We start from the raw sequence: 24,947 nt of genomic DNA on the forward strand, positions 1-24,947 counted from the left end.
CTTCAAGTTCGTAGTTACTAAATCATACGATCCCAATGGGAAAGTCTTGAATCAACGTATCTCTCTGGGCTATTCTATAACTAGGTACCTAAGACTGTTATACCTCCTCCGAGTTATAGTAATACTGCTCGTCTTTCACTTATAAGGCCGCGTAGTGGTAATAAGCATATCTTTTTGACGATATTGGTGTTCTACTTAGGATTACCATTATAATTGACTAGGAATAAATGCTATTGTCCGATCTATAATAGCTAGGTATCTACTTAGCGTATCATAGCCCTATGGCTTATTACCTTAGGTAGTAAGCTGCTACCAAGACAACAAGCTACCTCCTAGGTGATACGTAAACGGGACTTCGTTACTCCTGCTCTTATATTAGAGTGAGCAATAAAGGAAGTGGCCTATGTAAAAGTTGTAGGTACCTATTGAAGGTAATTGGGTAATTCTTGGCCCCTTACTTCGAAAGCCAGGAGAAATTGCCCTGACTACCTAGGTCAGATGCTCAGGTACCAACCTTGGTACCTACCTATGGTAATAATGGTTCTTACCATGTATATGTAATTCTCTTTTAAGAAGGAAGTTCATGGCAACGCACAGCTGGCTGTTTCTCAAGAATAGCAGCTGCCACGGGAGCAATGGAGCTTTCTAGGCCATGATCACCTTAGGTACCTAGATTTTACGCGCACCTGCGCTAGATACACGTTTCTCCTGCCCCCTAGTTCAAAATAAACCAATAATTTTATTTTTTTAGTACAGATTTACCCTACTAGAGCAGCTAGACAGTGCCTTTAATCCGTCGCTCTTGCTAAACAACCTTACCAGACTTCTCGGCGGAAGGCAAGGCGGAAAGTTAGTCACACCACTTTGCTACTGAAGTAAGTAATAGCAGGCACATGCCAGTTTCCTGCGAAATACATACCTATCGGACTGGAAAGAGCTAATAAGTTTGTTTATAAATAGTACGTACATTGTGGTTCTTAATAAGAGTCACATCCCGCACAAATTATAAACTCAAACATTTCCTTCAACATTTCCTTCAACTACTCCTTCAACTACTCCTTCAACTACTCCTTCAACTACTCCTTCAACTACTCCTTCAACTACTCCTTCAACTATTACTTAACCTAAATCTTTCGACGAGAGACATCAAGAGCAACGAGCTTCCAACAATATCAGCGGCCTAGTCTCAGGTTGGCTCATAATTCATCGCTCCTAACAGCGTGTGATCCTACTTCCAACCAGTGCAAGTCTCAGGGCTTTCGTCGTTATACCTTTGAAGATTTCGACATCCCCCTTGCAGAATAAATGCTAAGACAGACGCCCTCTAAACACAAACTACTATATTACGGGCTCGGGATACAAGAAAAAGGTATGTATTATCACATGGCTGAAAGTGACGACGAATCTAACATCTGGCAGCAGTATAACGCAGAAAGCTAAAGTGAACGTCAAAGACTTCGCACCCTTCACAAGCGGGGCCGGCGTTCCAATCCACGCATATTGTGGGAGGGGCCGACTCTTCAAAGCGCGCTACAGTTCTTACCTACTAGACGAGTCCATCGAGGGAGACTACCAAAATGTCCCAATGGCAGGAGAACACCCAGACATAGCCAAGAAAAACCAGAGATAACATACGAGCCGAACGAATGCCCCCAATGTGGGAAGATGGTTAAATATTTACAAGCTTATAAAATATGGCTACACAAAAGGCCATAAGACTAAAGAAGTGACATTTATGTCCTCCTAAGATGGTTAGGGGCGAAATCCGCTCGCGCCTTAGCCAACGTGCTTCCAGGTTTCCGCTATCATATGGCGGCGAGTATCAGGGCTCTCAATACAACATCTTGTTAGATAACTGCAAACCTATTACCGACTCCGATAAGGTTGACAAATAAGGCATGTTTAATCATACGCTCTTCTTCACGCTCTTCTTATTAGAGCCTACTCTCCTGTCTACTGAGGAAGATGCCTTAAAGGAATATCTATACATAACTGGGCAATGGAACGAGAGGCAATCTCAATCTCAAGACACACCTTTATTAAGGGTCGATCCAGTCCGGGATTCTTCCCCTTCTACATCTTCTTTACCTTCACCAACCTCAACACAAAAATGAGGTGAGTTTCCCTTGTGAGATGATTACAGGACTGGAGCTCACGATGAACAGTACCGTAACCTTATGAGACGAAACTGTACAGTAATGTCCGAAACGCTCTCCAGGCAATCAAAGTATGTCGAGAACAAAACGATTATAAGTTCAACGCATGACGAGCTTCGAGGTTCCAGGGGAAGAAGCTATAGAAGCCCATAGTAGTCAGTCACTTCACTACACATAACTATCGCGTCGTCATGATGTCGACACCGGATTCTTACTCGACTGGTTCTCTTGACCATTTATTCGACCGTTGCCAACATCATTCGAGATTCGCGGCTCGTACTCAATGTGCTGGCACTCTCTTCCATCGAGATTCCTTCGAATTGTACAGAGAAAGAACTATCCGCAGGGCTCAGAATCTGTCAGGGTATAGTGGGTCAGGGTGGCTACAGGGGTCTATACGAGTATATAAGAGGCGCGAAGCGCCCTCGTCAGAGGTTAGAAAGCCAGGCGTTACTAAGTTCAATACAATTGCTACTTGGTATACTACCCTGTACATTCACTCTATGCTTGATTCACCTCACTAGGGCATCCAATCCTGACAGAATCTATGGCGCTGGAAAATGGGGTTTTGCCACTTTACCAGCACAAATCGAATACCTACTGGAGACTAACGGCTTGATATGGTTGGGAAGAACGTGAACCCCGCCATCTACCGGAGTTCTGGATAGATTACTATAGGGCCCTGGCGGAAGCCCAGTATTACTGTCAGTTATTATCAGAGTATAAGTGGGTTAGGGGTAGATTTAGGGTTAGATCCGCTAGGGTTGGGATATACAAGAGGCGTATAGCACCTTCGAAGGAGGACGGAAGAGCAGGCGTTAAGAGTTAAATTCATCTATCCTGACATTCGCTCTATGTATGAAATCAACCAAGTGTTCTCCCTGACAATATAGACACCCTTTTGACGCAATGGTTTAGCGCCTAGGCATACAAAACATGTTCATTCATTTTCACACGATAATGCACCACTCCTATCTCATAACTTGCCTAACTTAAACAGCATTCACGAGTCTGAAATTCCAATGTATTTAATCAAATTCGCTTTTTAATTTCTCGCTGACTATAAGTAATACAGCTACATAGAAACCCCTTATTAATATGCATACCTAAGCAGGTGATCGTACGTCCAAAATCATCGTGGTATCATGCACCCACCCACCCGTCCACCTTATCATATCCATCATCTCAAACGCTTGGATATCCTCGCTCATACATATCCAACCCTCATAAACAGGTAGGTAGGTTCCAAAGTTATAAAAAAAAGAAATATACAAATAAGAAAGCATCCTGTGAATGCCAAAGCCGCTGACCAATTTTTGTCTTCCGCTTGAATACGCTTATGCAATCCGAAAAAAAAAAAAAAACGCCCTGACATGCTTATGTACATGTGTATATGTGTATGTGTAGGTATGTATGTGTGTGTGTGTGTGTGTAATGAAGAATAACGAACGATATACCCGCGTCAAGCCCTTGCCGTACCTAACATACACTCGCCACAACTCGATCAACCAACTTATATTATACAGCAACTTTGTTGAGGCTCTCAAAGTTAATCCACTCGCACTTGCAGCCGCCCGTGCCGCCGTCGATACCGCCGAGGGACAGGTTAGCATTGCTCATGGGGTTGACCAGGGTGCCGCCGTAGCCGCGGTCGGACAGGATGAGCTGGGCGTCCGTCAGGTTGACGGCGCGGTTGTCCTGGATGCCGAACCGGTAGTCGATCTTCTTGCTGCTGTTCCCGCCGTGCATGTCCAAGGTCGCGGTCACCGGGTACGGCATCGTGCCGGGGGTGTCGGCGGCCGCGGAGCCGTTGGTCCAGGGCACGGGGCCGTCGCCGCCGAGCAGGCGCGTGGTGTTCTCCGTGCGCGTCCAGATCTGCACGAGGAAGCGCGTCTGGGCAAATGTTACTATGGACTTGGCCGCGGCGTAGGTGGCGCCGCCGTTGTCGTCGCCTGTGTTCGCTTCTAGGGTGTCGATCATGTACATGGTCTTGTCGAAGTAGGTGTAGAAGCCGTAGTGCTCGGTAGGCAGGCCGCGGTCGAACAGGCGGATAGGCTGCTGGGTGGCGTGCGGGAAGAGCTGGGCCGGACCGACTGTGCCGTCGCCGTTGGTTTTCGGGGCAGGAAGGGCGTTCGCGAGGTCGAGTGCCTGGTCGTCTCCCGAGCCGATGGCGTTGTTGGGTTCTTCTTGTCGGCGGGTAAGCATATTCGGACCGACTGTTTTTTCGATCGACGTCAGGAGACTGATGAAGAAAGGTGTCGGCTCTCCGGCTTTGTCGTCTTCTTCGATGTGATCTGTGGTATTTCCTAGAAAACGCATCTCCGCGATGGAAGGGGGTGCCGGGTCCGGAGTGAACCCTTGGTCGGTCAGGAAGCTTTGTCCCTTCCTGCCAGCCTGCTCCTCGTTGGTCATGTTCCACAGAGTCCGAGTATTGTTGTCGTATTGGATCTGGAAAATGAACTCGGGCTGGTTAGGCTGATGGGGGGCTACCGAATCATGCTCTTCCTTCGGCAGGGAGCACGACCAGGCTGTGTCTGGTGTTTCAATGAGACAGCCAGACACAGCCTCGGAATTGTCCGGGCCAGAAACGGTCAAAACTCCGGTGGGCATCGGCGGGAAATCCGTCAGATTGAGCCAAATCGAAGGGGTCGTCGGGCTTTCGTCCGGGTGCCGCCGCGTAAAGACAACAGCCAGCACCACAGCGAGAATAATCGCAACGATCAGAGCACCGATAACTGCGAAACAAATCCGCCTTCTCTTCCTCCCTTCTCGACCCGAGCGTCCGAAGCACCCATTCTTGGGCATGCAACCGCGGCCTCTCCAAAAGCCGCCAACTTTCCTAGCGACCACTTCCTCCTTCTCGTGGCGCCGCCGTTGCATTTCGGTTCTATTAGCGTGGCCTCGAATTTCGTAAAAGTGGTCGCCGGGAACGTACGAGCCAGGTGCGCGGTCGGGGAGCACGGCTGGCTGTACGGTACGGATCCCAGAGGGCGTCAGGGGGATTTCTGCCATGTCGATGGCGCCCTGAGAAGTCATCGTCCCCGGTAAGTTTGGCGTCATTGGGCCAGGGGACGGAACACGCTGGGAGCTGACCACGTGAGGGGGCGGTAGTATCACGCCAAATTTGACTTGAGTGACTGCCTTAGGAGGCGAATATGGCGGTGGTTCCTCGCTCGGCTTCTGGTTCTCCTCTAGAAGAATCCTGGCTTTCTCGGAATGTCCCTCGCGGCGATCGGGTGATGCCGCGCGAGACGAGGTGGCCACTGGCTGGACTGTGAACTGCTGTTGAGACACCACCGGCGTATTGCTGGCCAGCCCCCTTGAGGATGTACCACCCTTTTCGTCAGTTCTATTCCACCATTCTTGGGGGGCTGATGGCGATAGTGATGAAGGATTGGGGGTTGAGCTATTTGGCTGTTGTCTAGTATTCGGCTGCAAGGGATTGCCTTTCTCGTCCACCCCAGCCCACCATCCTTGAGGAGGAGCTGTTGTAGTGATAGGGTTAGATTCTTGGACTTGTTTTTTGAATGGGTTCCATTGCTGCGACGGGGAGCTCAATCCTGAGTCCTGTGTCTGCGGCTGCGGCTGCGGCTGTTGTTTGAAGGGGTTGGTTTGTTGTACGAAAGGAGTCGTGATATGGTCCCACCAGCCACGAGATGGACTGTTAGCACTTTCGGGACTCGCTATCGTTGCTTGAGGCTTAGCCGACTTGCGAGCCGCCGTAGGACTTCCGTCTTCTTCGAAAAGAGTACATGGTGTTCCAATACTGTCATCATCATCTAGATCAAGCCATGTAGATTGCTGCTGCTCCTTGGTCTTAAGGTTGGCTGGTAGGGAGGGTACGGGGGGCACATCAGCATTCACTGCAGTACCACCATATACGCTGGGTTGCGAATAGAAACTTGACACAGCTCTAGACGACTGGAATGGTGATTGACTCTCTTCTGTGTCCGGAGACCACACGGAGTGTAATTGTTGTGGCGTGAGAGCTGTAGGATTTCCTTGTTTCGGGGCGTATCTTCGCAGATCATTCGGCGTCTCGATGACTGCAGTCTGCGGGCTAGGTTGATGATCTAGTAGGTCGTCCGAAGGTACCGCTATTCCGATGACGATCGGTCGAGCTACTGGAGAAAGGTCTGAAGAGGGAGCCTGTACGAGCCTGTTGCTTGCTCTTGCACCACTCATGTTCCCAGGTCTTTGCTTAAGCCACGAAAAACTGCCAATCGAAGCAGACGAAGGTTCTCCTTCTAGAGCGTGAAGAGCGGCAGCATCAACGAACTTGGGCTGTTGCGCAGCTGGCCGACGGTAGTTAGACATGTCCGTGACAACTTTGATGCCAGCCTTTGCATTCTGGGCCTTTTGCCTAGCTCTGGACTTCACACGAGTTGGCTTTTGGATCGAGTATCGTATTGGATTGCGCGAAATGCTTTGTGTAGTAGTAGACCTGAACGACTTGCGCGCTATATCGTCCGAAAGATCGATGAGGAGTCTATCCTTATCCTCCGTCACTTTCTGTGCCTCCCCATCCGAATCTTCCCAGTCTTCCCATTCGTCCTTGGGGTTCGATCGACTAGATGGCATCCCTAAAGGACTACTCGGAGAAGGTCTTATTACCTTCATGATGGATGATGTAAGTAAGTAGGGAGCAAGTTATAATGTTAAGGAGAATATTTTTAAGTATTTCCCAAAAGTTGTACCAAAATTCAAAGTGCCTGCGTTGAAGTTGGGCGCATCGAGAATGGAATGAAACAGGAATCGATAGAGATAAAATGTCGGGTGAGGCTGTCTAGGTGACTGTCCTGCAAAAGTTGTCACGCGTAAGGAGAAGGTTTTTTGTTGAAGAGAATGGAAGGTTTCAAGTCATTAAGAGCCACTGATTTGATCTCAGATGAATGGGTATTATCATGATAGGGAAATAGCACTTCTTTGTACAAACAAAAAGAACGGTTCGAAAACAATACGCTAAGTGAGAAATAGATGTAAAGAAGTCATTGTAAGGTGAGACGGTTGGCGAGGGCCAATATTAAATGTACCAGAACAATGACTGGCAAAGAACGTGTCACCTCGCCTACAATCTACGCATCAGTACAAACATTATGACTACGATACATTTGACGGGAAACTCGAATTAACCAACCATCAACCTACCCGATTTAATAGGTCGGACAGGAAAATTCGATATATGAGTGGTCAAGTCGTCGATAGCCCCCCATTACACGACATCAAGCCGACGCAAGCTGGCAAGGTTAGTGTATGGTCTGGGGGGGCTTAAAGGCGCCTTCGCGGCTACTGATGAGAGGCCATATGTATGAAGCTTCTGGATGGTGGAATTTGGGGTTGAAGCAGATGAGCGTCAGATGTAGCCGCCGAGTCGTAGGACAGCATAGCCCCCATTGGTCGAGCATTTTTAAGCCAAGAGACAGCTAGACAACGGTTGGGCGGCAATGTATTCGCATCGCGGCTGCAACCCTACCGGGATCCACACTTCCCGTTCCTCTGAATGTTACGCTATGGTGGTGCACTGCATGCGTAGGCGGTAAACATAGAACATAGATGCGGAAAACTATTTTGTTGTTGGTGCCGAATGGAGAGAGAGATGTAGATGCATGTTGTGCATATAAAAGTGGCGGAATTTGGAAAAACATAAGAATTGACGGGACTGGACGGGACTGGGACTGAGACTGCATCGCATCGCATCGCATCTTCCGAGGAACCTATCAAATCAATTCAGATAGTGGGTCGAATGTATTATGTAAGTCGGCAGCTTTATGAATTATTCTTTTGAGTGCCCAGATGGTCTGTGCAAATTAATAAGAGGTACCTACCTGTTTGTACGCTTGACATCTCTTGAGGTAACCTCGGGCCTTCTTAACTGGCCTTTCGGTTGTTTCCAACATCTTTCACAACACTGATGAGACGCCATCACCAGCAATGAGCTACTTGATTGGTGTCTCATATGCCATGTGTCCGGTACATTGTTAGAGGATGCTATCGGGCTTTTCCATTTTCCATTATCTTGGGATCATAACACAAATCACATCTATAATTCATCTACTGACCAAAGATGGCACATATTCCCCATCTTCAAATTTAGTCGCATCAATATCCGAATCAGTCAATAGTTATTAATTTAGAATCGGCTTCGCGCGTTCCGTTCGATACACATACAAGCTTAGCATTACTGAAGGCTGCGTTTTCCACAGCCTTGATGCTCCATGCCGGCGCATCTGATTCAAAAAGGTTCCCCGTATTCGAATTCACAGCCCGCTTCCCCCACAGCCCCCCAGTTACACATCACTTTTTTCCATCTAGACCCTACAGAGCACTATATGGGTTTCATTGCATTAAGACCCCAAGTTTCAACAACTTCTATATACTACCATCCTCCTGTATTGATATTCCAACAGCGCGATGGTATATCGGGAAACATAAGGTATCGTATGTAGTATTCCCCCTTTATCGTGCCTAGGTTTACAGAGTTACAACATGGTAGTTATCCTTATAGAAACGTGGGGTCCATCTGACGGTTCCGCTCATGAGATGGCCGACAGCCGAAGTTTGGCAAAACCAATTCGCCGGTCTTACACTAGAGAACCCATCCATCAGTATCCTACCTGAATATTATTAATCTCAGCCTCGCTAGGACCACTTGGTAGTACCACAAAACAGTTAGTTACATAACCTAGGTATTCTAAGAGATATCCACGTGTTGCCCAGCCTAGCTCCGGCCGAGGCTAGGTTATGGTTATATAGACAAGCCCGGCTATTACAAGTACGAAGGTCAGTCATCATCGAATAGAGGTGACCAAGAGTTATTTGTCAATGAACAGTATATTAACAGTTAAAGTAGCCTGATACCTACACTAACTGTAGTTATTGGAGGTCCAAAAAGCAGCTTTTCAAGTTTATAGCCATCAACGTAGCGCATGGTTATCGCTTTTCCTTTTGCCACTCTCAAAAAAAGCCGAAGGATTCTTGTCTATCGTTGATGAAAATTCGGGGCCGTTGCCGTTCAGGTAAACACACGCCATTCTCACATGACCCGGCAAGGACCCGGCAAGGATCCGGCTAGAGTCTTGTCGTCATTGCTCGACCGCTATGCAGCTATTCAAGAAGCGTGATAATAGCCGTTGACCCGAACGTAATATGAAGTTGCCCAGAGGGATCTTCATTGAGTTGATACCACCCCGTGCTGGAGAGAAATCCTAGTATACTGCGGTCGGGAGTAGTATACAGTAACTTGCATCCGGCAACATAGGTAGGTTAAATATTTGGAACGTTAGAACAAGGGAAGAACTCCGTGTACTCCGGCACCGAAGAAGGTAGGAATGCGTTCCATATTCCATCCATTGGATTCCATCCATTGGCACCCCCCGGCTTCCACTGACATCTGGTAGCCCGTTGTAGCTCACAGTTGGGTCGCAGTTAGGGGGATCATATGCGAGTAACATTATACACTACTCTATACGGTGGAAGCCAAGAAGTTAACTCCGCATCTGAGAGTTAGAACCTTGGTAAAGACTAATAAAAGTCCACCTAGAACAAAGTCCAAATATTATACAATAGGTTTAGGTAAGGTAGTTATATCCAATAGGAGTTGGCGAACTGGGGATACTCACGTATGCACTAGCTTCCCATTCGCCCAATTCTTATGATCCTTCATCCTCCTGGCAGCCCTAGGACCGACATCCTAACCCCCAGGCTCAACCATTTACTAAGCTTTCAAGCAAGTCAAACAATCATCAGGTTGATTGGAAGTTGGAACAAGAGTCGATCAACGGCGGTATTAATATACCGCGTTACTATAGTAGATATTACCTAAAAATGGCTTAGGTCGACCATTGTTGAGCGACTATAACACGCGTGTCATTCGACGTCAGTGCCCAGGGCAAAGTCCGGACGTGACCCCCTGACGGTTGCACCACTGGTGCGACAAGGATTCTCGATTCGCGAATCATCATGGCTGCCCTGCCCTGACTAATATAAAGGCCAGCCTTATTGGAGACACGCCTATCCCGAACATGTCGTTCCCGTTATAGGCGATGCGACATAATGAAGCAGGAGGTGACAAGACTTCGATTATGCCTATTCTGTCTATTAAGTCCGCTCCGCTGTCTCTGTCTACCTCGAGAACATCACACGCGCGACATCCTCTGCAACCTCGAACGGGACATTTCCCGATGCGCGCTTTTCCTTACAAGTATATAATGGTTATACTTCTTTTACATATCTATAGTTAAACGACATACGAGTTTGGGTATGAGCTTGGGAAAGAAGGTTTATCGTATTGTTTGCTAATCAAGCGAGACGAATTCGAATTTATATACATAGGTATATATTATGACCATCTCACATAGAGATACCCAGCGAACCACCACTGCCATGGCCGCACCCCAGCGGTATAATGGCCCTGCGAAGGACGGGGACTGGAACAACTATCGAGACACCATCACAGAGCTATATCTAGAACAAAACAAGAGCTTGAAAGAAGTCATGCGTATCATGCGGGAGGAATACTACTTCTTCGCAACGTAAGCTTCTTCTGCCTGTGACCCTAGCGCATAGATAACCGCCAACGTATAAGTCTAACCCGGCACTTAGGGAAAAGATGTATAAGATCCGTTTCAACAGATGGGGCTTACACAAGAAACTAAGGGCTCACCAGGTGGCCGAGCTTCTAGTCCAGCGGGGTCGCCGCGCCGCCGTCGGCAAGCCATCGGTATCCTTCGTCCACGGCCGCAAGGTCGATGCGGATAGGCTCAACGCGTACCTCCGACGAGTCTCGCCTGCTAGTCGCAAAGAACTTATAGCGATCCTCTCGGGTAAGATAGAATCAGTCGAGGCCCAGAAGCGCAGCATAGAGGAGATCATATGCCGTACTCCGTCTCCCGAACCAGAGCCGATACCAGTACCGAGACGCGTGGAAGCTCCCGACAGCTTACGGCTCCCCGAGGAATGCATGCAGATAGTGCAGAGCTACGTCGGGGGTGCCTTGGAAGGGTCTCTCTGGCAGCTCACTCCCGACAGGAAACTAGTATTTCCACGCCGACCGAGGGCGTGGCTGGACCCCGTGTCGTCTGCCAGACAACTATTTATCAACGGTTTCACAAAACAAGGGTTCCGCATGGTAAGGATAGCCTTCGATGACTATAGGGAAGTGATGATGCGACAAGACCCGTCATTACTCATCGAGACATGTCTTGCCCTGGGAGCGCTTCTACAATCCGGACCAGGCCTTGCCGAGTCTTTAATCAACTACGCCCGCGGCATGTCCCGCATCGTCTTCGGCCCTAGACACCCTCTGCACCTATTATTTGCGAGATTAAAAGGCGCCAGCCCAGCCGAAATAACGAGATTTGTCGGCCTACTCATACAAGTCTTCCTACAAGCCGTGCAAGCTGACAGCCGCCTCAAACCGACATGGCTGGCAACTATATATCGAGCCATGCTCAATAGCAACTTCATCGAGATGCATACGGCGCAGAAGTACATGCAAGACCTCATCGCCAATCTCGAGAATTCACCGTCGCCGTCGGCGGATCCGCCCGAACAAGACGCGATAAGGAAGGATATCGATCTACTACGGCACCACCTATCGTGGCTAACAAACCTCCATAACAAGCCGACAGAGGCAGCGGCATCAGCGCGTACGCTAGTCGAGACATGCGGGGGACGGGACCCACGGCTCGCGCGGTTCAGCTGCTACAACATGCTGCGGACGCTACCGACAAGCCACGAGGTGAGCGCCGAGGAGGCCGTCGACCTTATGACGCGCAGCCTAGATATATGCGAGACGGAATTCGGGCGCAACGACAACGCCACGGTTACTCTACTCGCCACATTGCAGAGCTACCTGCGCCGCGTCGGAAGGACAGAAGACGCGCAGAAAGTGCGCGCCGACTTCGAGAAGCGATGGGACGAAGTCATGGACGACATAGGCAGGCTGAAGACGTGACCCGTTGCCCTGATGAATACCTACTACATGGTGCAATAAGGGGGTTGCATGCATGCACATATATATATAAGCGTACGGAACGTTGGTTCGGCTGGGACTTGGCACTGCTAGGTTACCTTAAGACTAAGATATATATATGTAGGTACCTAATGTATGTCCTCTATGTAGTGAGCTGCAGCTTCGACACAAAAAGCTGCGGCCAGGGTATTCGTCGGGGGGTAAACTGAAGTAAAGTAAAATACATAAATAAAATAGAAAAATGCAGTTATCCCAAACGCCTCATTCATTAGCTGTGCTTGTCATTGCCGTAGTTATATTGAAAGAGTGAGTTTCCTCTTAGATAATATATCATTATTATTGTTGTTGTTGTTGTTGTTGTTGTTGTTGTTGTTGTTGTCGTTGTTTTATAATTCATCCCGCTTATCCTGCGCCGCCCGCTTCTCCGCCCGCCTCCGTCTCAGCAAGTCGAGGAGCGGCCGGCTCCAACCCGGGGCTTCCGGGCCCTGGCTGATACCTTCCAGGTGGTGCTCCCAACACCCTTCTTCTAGAGAATCCGGGCCGCCGGCCTCGCACACGCTAGCTTCGGCTACGCTTGCGCTCGTCGGCCACACGCCCAGCACGGCACCGACGTCCTCGTCGAGGAAGACGTCGGACACGATGCGCGCGACCTTGGCTTTGCGCGCGTCCCAGATGGGATCTGCCCGCTGCAGGATCTGCAGGAAGTGCCGCATGCCGTCGTGCGCGAGGAACTGCGCCGCGATACGCGGGCTCTTCAGCAGGCCGTCTAGCACGGCGAGCTTCAGGCGCGTGGCGTATGCTTCGGCGGATTCCTCCTCCTCCTCCGCCGAGCCGGGCGTTGTGGTAGTAGGTTGCAGCGCGGAGAAGAGCTCTGACCTCAGAGAGCTGTTGTTGGGGGAGGCGGAAGAGGAAGAGGAAGATAGACATTGCTTCTCGAGGAGGGAGTCCCAGGATTGCTCCACGGCGCGGAGCGCAGGCTTGTTGTTCCGGACGGAGGACGCGAGGATGGCGGAGGCGAGAAAATCGGTGCGCTGGGAGAGGGGCCGTTGGGCCTGTGCTGCGTCGCGTGCGGTGAGGAGGCAGAATAGGGCGTGTAGGGCGTCGGGGTCCGAGGCGATTTGCAGGCCGTAGTACATCCCGTGAGACAGATCTTCCAGGACCTCGAGGGCTTTATCGAGATCGTCTGGGTTGACGGCGCTACTATTGGGCCCTGAAGACTTCTTCAGCGTTTCGAGAGCCGAGATGAAACCCTCGTTTTTCTCCTGCGGCGCCTTGACTACGCCTACGGGCTCGTAGGCCGGGGCGCCGGGGGGGATTTGGGGTGGTTGGTCGTCCTGGGGTACCGGTAGAGTAGTTTCGGGGTCTACGACGACGACGGCCCGGTCTACCGGTAAGCCTTGCAGAGCAGGATTTTCATCTTCCGCGGGGTTATACAGCTTAGCTTGTTTCTGGCCGGTCTGGACGTCGAGCTGGACGTGTAGGCCGGGGGGAAGATCCTGGTCGTCGTGGACGGGTTGGAAGTCTTCCGTGGCGGAGAAGACTTTTGGATAGCATTCCGCGGGGTTGTCGGTGTGGCATATAAGTTCTGTTTCTGCGGATGGGGATGGGGATTCAGATGGGGGGGATGATGATGCATGTGTGAGGGAGAGGGCGGATGAGGCAACTAAGGTTGCGACGGCAAGTCTCTTCATAATAATATGTGTATATGAGTGACCCATTGTATTATGCTAAGTGAGAGTAGTAAAATAGTATTGAGATATATAAATTGTTTTTGTAAGTGAGCTTTTGTAAGTGAGCTTTTGCAAGTTGAGTGATGTGGCAACGTCTTATTTAGGACAGTTTGCAATAGGTAAACAGTAAACTGGACACGACTCGCAGACTAAGATAAGAGGGATAGTAACATGAAGAATTATATAGAAATATGAGTGGATTCTAACATTATTCCTTTTGTAACTAGTTAATTGATAATAACTTCCTCAAGTTACATAGCAATATATAGAAATACATCGTATACAAAGGTTAAATTCAGAAGAGACTTACCTAACCTATACCAAGATACCTCGATAACCAACTATTAAATACATATGCCTCTAGGTACTATGTAATACGGTACAGTACGCAATACAGTAAAACCACAATACTAACACATTACATAAAGCTTACCCATTACACAACACCTGATTGGCCCAAAACAGCCCCCACCATTATGCCTCAATTCCAGTCCAGCGTCTTTAAACGGAATACGGAATAAAACACCCAGAAGCTCGTTATCACAAGCTTGACGACATCAATTCCGAAGCCAATTGGGCATATCCCATATCCCACCATCCCACCACGTAACCCGAGATGCAGGCTCTCCGGACAAGAGCAGCTTGCGCAGCCAGGCGCGCGCGGCCTACCGCTACTACTACCACTACCACTGCACCGCGAACCTCGCGATCCTACGCCTCCGAAAGCCACGGCCATGATAGCCATCACCACCACCACCACCACGCACCCGAGGTCGCGGAGGGATTAGGAGTATGTCATAGGAAATAACATTTTGGATGGAATAGAGCATTGTTAACTAAGCCCCTACCGCAGCCAGCATTCTACGTCTTCGCCGCCGCCGTCCCCGCCAGCTACCTCGCCTACTCGATCTCGCGCCCGGGCCCCGACGGCGAGGAGTCCAGCTTCTCCAAGTGGCTGCGCAGCTTCGACTACTTCAACGACTGGGAGCTGCGCAACGCCCTGCGCTCCAACATGATCGAGCAGGCCGCCCACGACAAGCACTTGCTCAATTACGCGGGCAAGAGCACGCACGTCGAGCTCAAGGCTCCCGAGTACGTCCTTTATCCCCTTCCTTTCCCTTCCCTCCCTTTTACGGCAGGTTTATATATAGAGAGAGAGATCCAACGCTAACCTTCCCATCTTCCCTTTCCCAGACTCCTCTACTCCGGCTCCCCCTGGAACGTCCCGGCGGGCTTCTACCCGAACCTAGACCACGTCACCGCGCACTACCACAAGCAAGCCGTCGAGGAGGAGGAGCGCAAAGTCAAGCTCCTGCAAGCCAAGGCCAGGGCGCAAGAGCAGGAGCAAAAGCAGGAGACTTCGTAACGGCCGCATACGTACATAGGTACCATATACCTAGGTACCTAACCTGACATATATCTCTACGCGGCAAATGTACATAAAACATAAGCATACCTTAGGTACCTACCCGATCAGACTCCAACAAGGAAGCAGATAGATGGCTGCTATACATGCAATAGTCTCTTTGTTTTGTCCTTCACCGGTTGAATATGATTGATTCTCATGGGATTTGCCAAGGCCCGCTTCGTATATCGTAGATATATATCCCATATCGAGTGACGCACATGTAAATCCTCTTCGGACCCATCTCGCCTAGGGGCTATCTCTCATTGGGGAGAGAGGAACTTCGTAAACGAATATAATTTCAGTACAGGGCCGCCTCCGAATTTCGTTAACATCTATGTGGTGTAGTACGTATGCTCTAGTTAGTAGAAATAGAAGTACTTATACTATGGCCATCGAGTAACAAGTTGTCTCACTAGAGGAATTAATTATAACATATATAGTAACAAACATGTAGACTACCTTAATGGATAGGTAAACAAATTACAGACAGATATGCTACGTCATTAAGAATTAATAGTCATTATCCAATCCAGGTTAACACATTAGCAGCAGACGGACACAAAATACCATACCGCACTAAACACTACGACTTTCGTAACCTAATTACGTACCTAAGACATCGCATCGCCAGAGCAGTACGCGAGAAATACGAGGCACAAAGCAGTCACGTCATCAAATAAATCCGCGTAGTAATGTGCTTAGCGCAGACTGATCTCATATCATTATCATGTAGCGCATTCGGTTGATGGTCATTTGCCTATCTACCGAGAAAGAACCGTTCCGTTCGCCCAATCCATGAATGCAAGTGCAAGAACCCTCCAACTTTCCGCAGACTGACTACTTGAGAGGGATGAATCGAGAAGAGTGAGTGGCACCGATACCGGGTCTACCGTGCTTGACGGGCTTGCTATAGAATTTGTTAGCCATCTGCATATATAGATATATATATCCTTCTGCGTTATACTGCAGAGATTGCCTAGACGTACTATGAGATAGAGAATTCGCCCAGGTAGTGGCCAACCATCTCAGGTCGGATTTCGACCTGGTTGAACTCCTTGCCGGAGTAGATGCCGATGACGCTGCCGATCATCTCGGGGACGACGATCATGTCTCGCAGATGCGTCTTGACGAGGTCAGGCTTCTCGTTAGGCTTAGCCTCCTGCTTAGCCTTGCGCAGCTTCTTGATCAGGCCCATGGGCTTTCGCTTGAGACCTCGGTTGATCCGGCGGCGGGCTCGGGCGTGAACGACATCGCGAAGTTGCTCGGAGCTGAGGTCGAGGAGACTGTTATCGTAGAAAAATCATGTTAGCCTCAAAATATTCAGTTCGGACCTATCCCACTTCAAGACCAAGCCAGGCGGATTTTGCGACCAGACAGTCGCGTCTACATGGGATCCGATTGCAGAAAAAAATTACATACGCGTCAAGGTCAATTCCTCGGTAAGAAAACTTGCGGAACTGTCTTCTCTTCTTGAGCTCGGCGGCCTCCTCAGCGTTCTGCGCATCCAAAGTCAGTCGCAAATTCCTCAATCGGATTTTCACTCCATAGCAGGAATAATATTCAACGGCGGGATTAAATAACGTACGTAGTCCGGGTCGTCAGCCATGATTGTGGTTTGGTGATGCTCAAGAAGTTTCGCTGATCGAATGTGGGTTGTCGCTGTCGAAGAGCGAAATTGTTCAAGATTGAGATGGGGGGTTGTTGAGTTTCTAGACTGAAGGTGGATAATTTGGTAGAAGCCTTCGCTTAGGTTTGCCTGCGCTAGCCCCCGGTGATTGCAGGAAATTTTTGTGTGAGGGTTGTGGCCCCAAGTCTTGTGCGCACGAGCCAAGTATAGGGTACGTACAAGGTTGGATGTTGAGTCAGCCGAGTTGGCGGACTTCCAAGTCAGGTGGGGTTGTGGCCGTGCGTGGCTCAAGCTCTCCATAGAATAAGGAGATCCTCTCACTACTAACTACACCTGTTACACCAAGCATACTACGAGCGAAGCAAGGTTATGTTTTGTTTGATAGACAGCTCACATAAATTATAAAATCCATTCACACCACACCGGACAAGCAGGATCAGACCATAAAAAACATCAGAAAACCAAGTAACCGTGTAGGTTAGATAATTAAACAGGTGACTTATTGATAGCATTGATTAATATAGCGATGGCTTTGCCTTTTTTTGCCCTGCCTCGAGGCCTCTATCTGCACTAGTATATAATACATAGACATAGACATGGAAATGGACGGCGTGGAATTATTTTGCTGCAATTCCACCCGAATCCGAATCCGAAATAGCCCATAGGGATATCACCAAAACAACTAATAGCGAAAGACCTCGAGTAAGTCGTCAAAAGACAGGAAAAAGAAACATTGCTTTTCGTAGGCAACTTGAAAACTCCATAAACGCCCCCCTTAAAACGACAAGCCTGTGTCCGCCGTAACGAAGAAGGCAGCGACCGCAGAGAATCAGATGCATAGCCCTTGGATCCATCATATGCACCATGCGTACACAACAAATTCTTCGCTTGACCGTGTCTCTCACTTCGTAATGCCATGATCTTCAACTGAAATCATCAGTTCAGCTGACCTTTTCAGTCACATCTGTTTTTATCTCGGCTTCGCTTCGAAGGGCCGTCATTTCGTTCGTCAGGTACGTAATCTTTTCCTCCTGGGATCTCCCCGTTGCTTCCATGGCTTGGACACGTTCGTTTAGTTGCCTGACTTGCTCCTCGAGACCGTGGATGTAAGCCCATATGCCTTGATCAGTCGCAAATATGTTGTTGCTAGTGCTGTCACCGCTGCCGCCATTCTGACTAGGACCATTGGATACGTGAGAATGGCTGATCCCAGAGCCAGCGACTATTTGCTGGCCCGAGCTTCCGGACGCCGATTGAGCAGTAGGGGCAGAACCCTGCACAGCTCCCGCAGAGGCGGCATATCTAGCCGCATCGGCCGCGGAAAATCCAGGCACTTCGATATTCTCAGTATGAAAGTATGCATTAGGAGACTCTGGGCTGTACAAACCTGGAGGTGTGTGCCGATCCGACTGGTGACGGTTGAAGTGCTGTTGCTGGAACTGCGCCGTCAGACTCGGCGAGCGCTGTCTATTAATATTTGCAGAGTCATGGCCCTGCCCGCCAGAGGGGCTTAAGGGTTTAGGGCTCTCGGTCATGGCGCTTTGAGCGTACAAAGCTGGGTTAGTAGCCCCCACGGGGAGAGATGAGATGCTTGTGCCGGGAGTCTGGGACGCGTTCGAACTTCCGGAACCACGATCCACATTGGGTGGATAGAGTCGACCCGTAGCAGACCCTGAAGGTTGAGGTGTTAAAAAAGGTGAAACGTAGAGTTCGAGTAGTGTTTGGTTACCTTGAACATGCTGAGCTTTTATGCTGGGTAAACTAAGACGCCGCCTCTCTTCCTCCGTCAACTCACCTTCGTTGGAAACATCATACACGACACCAGTCATCGCGGAATCATCGCCCTCAAGGTGGCTTGAACCGTCTGCCTCTTCCTCGCCGAGAAAGCTCCCTAAGCTACTCCGACGACCCACACAACCACCGGGACCTTTGCTATGCCGTGCCAAAGCATCGCCGCGCGCAAACTTACGATCACACTTTGGACATACGTGGGGTTTCTCCCCGGTATGTAGCTTAGTGTGACGCTTAAGATCATGCAAGCGACGGAAGCGCATTGAACATGTTTGACAAACATATGGTTTCTCTTGGCTATGAGTCAGAAGGTGGCTCTTTAGGTTGTGGTGGCGCGTAAACTCCGTCTCGCAGTATGGACACTTATGCCTTTTCGAACCCGGCGAGCGTGGTCCGCCCTGTTGATTCGGTGTCATCGGCATGCTCATGCCCCGGATCGGAGGAGCTGGCATGTTGGTCGAGGGAAGAATACCAGGGTACGACAGCGAAGTCACTCCCTTCTCTTCCATAGGAGCTGGCGGCTGCGTTCCAAAGCCGGGATGCTCAGTATGCCCGTCAAGCTCCATAGGTCCAGGGCTAGTCGTCACTGGCGCGCCAGGTCCACCCCCTAAGCTACCCAAGCTAGTCGCGCTCTGAGGACTAATATCATCGGGCTTTGGTTCCGAATTTTGGGCGTCAGGAAGCGGTATGGAGACGGGAGGAGGCGCGGGCTGCCCGTCTTCTACCTGAGGAGCAGCTTGAGGTGGTTCCTGGCGAGATTCCTGTGAAATATCCTGTGAAATATCTTGGGTCACATCCTGAGGCACATCCTGAGGAGCTTCCTGAGGTCGGCTCATGGCGAGAGCGCTGGCAGACATCAATGCAGATTGAGCTTTGAAGGCGGGATTGTCGCTAGCACCAGAAACCTGTATCTTGTACTGTTCTTCTTCTCTGCGCCGCTCCTCCTCGACGGCTGCAGCTCCAGTTAGAGGCGAAGAGAATCTCGGTGGCAGGCCGAGCCTGGCTACTTTTGATGGCGACAGTTCACGATGGAGTGCTGATAACGCCGAGGACGGGGAAAGAGGTGAAGACTCCCGCTGTCTTTTGAGCGACTGCGTCGCACGAGCAGCTTCAGCAGTTAAGGTCTCGACAGAAACGGGATCGGAAGGAATCGTAGGTTGAGAGGTGTTAGATGATGAGAAGGGCGGGGCTTCCGTCGCGACGGGACCTTTCTCGGACGCCATAGGTCCGAACAATAATTAACAAGAACACGATTAAGGCCCCTACGAAAAATGACTCGATATCGACGTAGAAGAGGCGCGAAGAAAGCTCTGGCGCATCAACGACGCATCGTTAAACTCGATGGGATAGCAAGGCTAGATGTGTGGCTGGAGGACGTGGCTGCTGCTATGAATTGATGGTGTTGTTGATGATCGCGGCAAAGCGCGTCCAAATGCTGATCTTTTCAGGACCTTTTTTTCCCTGTTTTCCTTTTTACTATAAATGAACAATAATCTTGTCAATCAAAAGATCAGGTACTCCTTCTTGTATATTTCGCCGATAGAAATTGATCAAGAACAATACAATTGCACTGGGTTGCGCGGGTAGAGATTCGGCAGGTCAATAGTGTAAGTGGACGACTGAGCCGCAAAGACAAGATGGTAGGTTGTGGATGAGCAGGAAAAAAAAGTGCTTGGGGGGAACGTCAAATTGTGGTGGTGCAGGCGCAGGTGGCAGTGGGAAGGGGAAAAGAGGCGGAGGCGGCGGCAAGTTCCAGTTTACCTATTGGCGCTGATGCGTGTCGGAATTATTCTGGTTCGGTCTAGCTTGGTCATCTCGCACTGTAGCCTAGGTATCGTTTAGGTCCTTCCACACAGTGATGGATTAAGCTAGGTACAATACTTACCCAACTAGGTACAGTGCATGCAGAGGCTCTCAATAGTTAGTTACATGTGCAATACAAACATCAAGAACAGATAAATAACCTACCTCACGTTTTGGTAAGCTTACATATAGATAATAAACCCAAGAAAACCCAAAGAGATTGTAATATTACTACCCATCGATTTTTGATGATGATGTCAAATATGCTAGTTATATGTATGTCAGTATAGTTATGTATATGTATAGAAGCTTAACCGTATATGTGTTACTGCGTACTCTAGGTATCGTGTGGGTGTGGCGGTACAACCTAGTCATCATCAGGGTGCGTATTTCGTCTGTAGCATTTGAAGTTTGTCGGTGCGTAATTCGCCTCGCTTAGGAACATGCAGATACTTCATGTAAACTCTTTGTCCCAGCTGAGAAATAAGTTTCAGACCTATCAACGTACATGGATGCATGTATGTACGAAACTCAGGTAAGAGCTATTAGGTACCTACCAAAAATTGCATGTGGCTTGAATACCCAGCATACATCTATCAAGGACAAAGATCGGTCAGTCATTACCTAGGTACCTACGGAACACCGACATTCGTTCCTTGTCAAGTTCCAAGTTACCTGCTAAAGCTTTAAAAAATCATTTTGGAGTTGTCATTTTTTTGAGTACCTAAGGCACAGTTGACTCATATTCCCAGACAAAGTTCAGGTAAGGTCCTTCTAGAGCAAGGCGTGTATGGCCGGGGCTGGTGAATGAAACTGACAGGTTACTTCCAAACACGTCCGTGGCTGATTTGGCCTAAGCCAATAGCGTCATCAATCCCAGATTAGAAAGGTACAACCGGCGCTTGCAGATTGTAACAGATAGGTACCGTATCCGTATGCATACAGTAGAGTATCACCGCCAGGTGTCTCCGCGGCAGATCTTACATTACAAATTAGAAAAGATCTGACCAATCTGTTTTTGACATGAAAATTGGGCTGGCAATATTTCAACTATGAAGATAATCTTTGTCTATGTACAAAAAGGTATACGATACTAATCATATTATGAAGTAGATATCTGGTACATAAGGTATACAACAAAAATGGGCAAGTTCAAGCCGCGGCAGAGTTGATGTGGTTGCCTTTTCCTTACCCTATCGCCTATCTACCTACACTATGTAGGTACCTAATGTATGTAGGTATAGACCCACACCAGCTACGTCCCATCTTCTAAGCCAGACTTCTTCTTCAACTATTTGACGGCTTCTAAGCCTTGATCCACCCCCAACTTTATCTACGTCTACGTTTACGTACGCTACCGAATTTAGAGAAATACTCATCGCAAGAAATCGGACATCCGAGACCTCCATCGCACTCCTATCACCGAACTAATTACTTTCACTACAGTCTACATACCTGTTATAATATAAATCGCGAAACATAGTCAGATGTTGTTGGTGTTATGCCAGCAACCAAATCCTCGTCATTATATGCAACCCCATCACCTATATTCTGCAATAACATACATACCGTACCAGATTGTAACCCCACAGACGCCAAGTCTACTATGGTACCAGGCCAAAGTAAAACCACCCCTTTAGGTACCACCAAAAAGGGTTAGATGTGGCTATCATCCAAAATTGGTATCAGCTTTTTAGCATTTCCAGTACCGCATTGGCTACCTTTTAGTGCGCGACTTATGGCTGTGGTTTTACTTACCCTTGAGACCATAGTATCTTCAATAGCTAAAAGCGGTCAAATACTCCACTAGTCCCATCCAAATCGGGAGCTCCATGGATCATCAATGCTCGTGATGATGGAGCCAACCACCTGTTTGGGCCGCCATCAAAGAATCAGCTCTTGAAGAAAAAAAAAAAAGATGAGACTACGTAGTATCTCGCGATGTAGTGCCAATTGTAGGCACAAAATCCAAGAACATCTCGCTTGCCTCGCTCAGCGAAGACGTGATCGCATCTCCAAGGATGTACCACAGAGCCTCAATAGCGGATAACGTCCAAGTTCCGATCTACTATATGACAGCCCAACAACAGTCACCGTCCACTACAGATATAGGTGCATACATGTAGTACAAGACATGTTGACACCTCACGTTTATGTATCAGGTAAGCAACGACGTGGACCGAGTCGGCGAATAATTGTCCGCCAAAAAAACGGCACGTCCCGTATTTCCCGGTCAGGTCACCGAGGTCCACCTATTTCCGGCCTCATCGTGAACCCGAGTTCCCCTCAGTTCCAGATAACAAAACAGATACTAGAATGCGTTCATAAGTCATTACTATTGGTAGCTTTAATCGCTTCAGAGATTAGTAGGTACATATTCTATTTGATCCTCTTTGCGAAGCTTCCCGGATACAACTTGTAGATGTACTGATCCGTTCATCCCTATTTCTGGGTCGGTTACCCCAGTTGCTTTACCCCAGTACTATTCCAATTTGGTGATATATTCTCATATATCAACGCGACAAGGAAACTGGAAACCAGCAGCACGAGCGCTGTCAAGGGCGCCGACTATCCAGACACCACGCCTATAGAACATGCTACCAGCAGCCAACCAAGCCAGGTAGGGGTACAAATTGCTAAACTGCCGTAAGCCGAAGAGTACAAAAGCGCCGGCCGTGGTCGGGTCTTGCGCCCACGAATAGGAGCGATGTATGCCCTCTTAGGCAGTCTTGATACGCCCGTACGTTTATGTGCTGTGAGCGTATCGAGACCAAATCGTGTCCTGTGACCAAATATACGATGACAACAGTACCGCTGTGGCTTGCCAGTACCATCGTTTAGGTTATACGACGGATAGACGAAAGTGCGTAACGGTAAGTCTGTCGAGACAGCACTCCTTGCTTTATGCGCACAGCATTTAACGATCCACCAGGGATACTTAAACTCGAGTGCTATTTTGACAGAGTCGTCGTAATGGAGACTTCGGGTTGCGGCCCTCTAGAACGGATGCAAGCTCAGATCCGCGCAAATCAACACGTCCTAAGTCCAGCGACAGGGCACTAGGCACGGTGCAGTATCCTTGATGGTGTGTTCTCGTCGACACACCTAACCGACATGTTGCCCTCTTCACAAAGTCGCCGGCTAGTATTAGTAGCGTCAATCCGCTTGCCCGTCCAGGTACACTTTGCTTCTAAGCCCCCGGACATCGCGTCGGTAAAGAGAGACGCCTCCATCGACACGAAACCGTATTTACCTCATTTCTAGGGTTGTCAAGGCCAAGCGAATCCAAGATGCTCTCGGGAAAGGCTCGATCGAACAAGTCAGCCGACATATTCCAGTCACCATCCGCCGAGTAGAGAAGTCGTACCGACGCAGCCCTCCATATAATAACTTACCTCATCTAGGGAACTCCCGAGTGCTGAAGTTGCCAATAGTTACGAGTTTGGCAAAGCCGATATCGAAGTTATCATGGAGTGCCTTCTTATAGGTACCAAAGACATCTTTCAATATTTTCTTTCTACGTTATCAACATCGTTCGTTACATAGCCGCCGTTTTTCTCGCCGGCATGATATGGGTCCGCTGTATCCAGGCTGAAGATTTGGACACCGAACGTGTGCGAACAGTTGGATTCACCATCCAGATAATACGGAATCAGCGTTATTTTGGTTGGCCTGAAGAGTTCGAAAGTACGCTTCATAGTTGGTATATCAGGATATTGCGTAGTGCAGATGTAGCAGTCGTGCGGCTCCTCGCTGAAGTGATGAGAATATGACAGGACCACCAATCCCGAGACCAGCCTCCTCGATGGCGTATGTGTGTTTAGAGACCTTCAAGACATATAAATTCATGGCCATGTATAGTAATATGGCCCTTTCGGGTTATCAACCATTTCGGAGGGTAGTTATGAGAGGCGCCAAGGGGATGGGCCTTGAAATGAACAATTCTTTCGACTCGATTAGTACTTCCAAAGACTTGATTCTCGTGCTTTGAAATACGTTAGCCCTTGAATATACAACAATATGTAGCAACCGATTACGCTAGGATGTCTACGAGGTTCTAAACTAAACGGGTTGATCGATGCCATTGCCCGTCACTCCTGAGGTTACTTCGCAACTTGTTTACTAGTAAGCCTAAGCAAGGTAACTCATAAGTGTTAGTGGAAGATTTTTTTTTTTTTTTTCAAAAATAAAAACTACTTGTCAACACTGACTATCTGATTATTCGATTTCTTTACTATTTAACATGATGAGTGTACTATCTTACACACCGCGAGGGAGAATCGTTATCGACTCTGGTAGATGTGTAAAAAACATACCGTAACTAACATTTAGCGTATCGCCCGACCCTAACATATTAGATGATGTTATAAAATATCTTAACTATAACATTAGGTTCAATGAACTTTCATCTTTCATGAACTTTCATATGTAATAATACATGCTCTCAAGCGCTAAGAGC

General features: G+C 48.7%; 6 protein-coding genes across 6 annotated transcripts; 2 read left to right on the forward strand and 4 right to left on the reverse strand.

The window, feature by feature from the left end:
- Positions 1 to 3,569: 3,569 nt before the first annotated feature.
- On the reverse strand, positions 3,570 to 7,247 carry F5Y00DRAFT_75198 (uncharacterized protein). Its single transcript, XM_048014108.1, has one exon. The coding sequence runs from the start codon at positions 6,774 to 6,776 to the stop codon at positions 3,675 to 3,677; it is 3,102 nt and encodes a 1,033-aa protein (XP_047864778.1). The 5' UTR covers positions 6,777 to 7,247; the 3' UTR covers positions 3,570 to 3,674.
- Positions 7,248 to 10,538: 3,291 nt separating this feature from the next.
- On the forward strand, positions 10,539 to 12,111 carry F5Y00DRAFT_253107 (Clr5 domain-containing protein; the record flags this gene model as incomplete). Its single annotated transcript, XM_048010012.1, has 2 exons — positions 10,539 to 10,687; positions 10,758 to 12,111. 2 exons carry the CDS (start codon positions 10,539 to 10,541, stop codon positions 12,109 to 12,111), a joined length of 1,503 nt encoding a protein of 500 aa, XP_047864779.1.
- Positions 12,112 to 12,313: 202 nt separating this feature from the next.
- On the reverse strand, positions 12,314 to 14,161 carry F5Y00DRAFT_75229 (uncharacterized protein). Its single transcript, XM_048014109.1, has one exon. The coding sequence runs from the start codon at positions 13,845 to 13,847 to the stop codon at positions 12,516 to 12,518; it is 1,332 nt and encodes a 443-aa protein (XP_047864780.1). The 5' UTR covers positions 13,848 to 14,161; the 3' UTR covers positions 12,314 to 12,515.
- On the forward strand, positions 14,162 to 15,275 carry F5Y00DRAFT_75230 (uncharacterized protein). Its single transcript, XM_048014110.1, has 3 exons — positions 14,162 to 14,649; positions 14,713 to 14,951; positions 15,054 to 15,275. Exons 1-3 carry the CDS (start codon positions 14,476 to 14,478, stop codon positions 15,223 to 15,225), a joined length of 585 nt encoding a protein of 194 aa, XP_047864781.1. The 5' UTR covers positions 14,162 to 14,475; the 3' UTR covers positions 15,226 to 15,275.
- Positions 15,276 to 15,851: 576 nt separating this feature from the next.
- Positions 15,852 to 17,053, reverse strand: F5Y00DRAFT_236777 (40S ribosomal protein S15). Its single transcript, XM_048007748.1, has 4 exons — positions 16,853 to 17,053; positions 16,687 to 16,763; positions 16,254 to 16,550; positions 15,852 to 16,174 (listed from the first exon to the last, which is right to left on the reverse strand). Exons 1-4 carry the CDS (start codon positions 16,871 to 16,873, stop codon positions 16,105 to 16,107), a joined length of 465 nt encoding a protein of 154 aa, XP_047864782.1. The 5' UTR covers positions 16,874 to 17,053; the 3' UTR covers positions 15,852 to 16,104.
- A 782-nt stretch (positions 17,054 to 17,835) lies between these two features.
- On the reverse strand, positions 17,836 to 19,908 carry F5Y00DRAFT_253109 (uncharacterized protein; the record flags this gene model as incomplete). Its single annotated transcript, XM_048010013.1, has 3 exons — positions 17,836 to 18,227; positions 18,282 to 18,566; positions 18,624 to 19,908. 3 exons carry the CDS (start codon positions 19,906 to 19,908, stop codon positions 17,836 to 17,838), a joined length of 1,962 nt encoding a protein of 653 aa, XP_047864783.1.
- Between the last annotated feature and the right edge of the window lie 5,039 nt (positions 19,909 to 24,947).

Source organism: Daldinia vernicosa (genome assembly GCF_022497035.1).
Source record: "Daldinia vernicosa strain CBS 139.73 unplaced genomic scaffold F5Y00scaffold_23, whole genome shotgun sequence".
Taxonomy (NCBI): Eukaryota; Fungi; Ascomycota; class Sordariomycetes; order Xylariales; family Hypoxylaceae; genus Daldinia; species Daldinia vernicosa.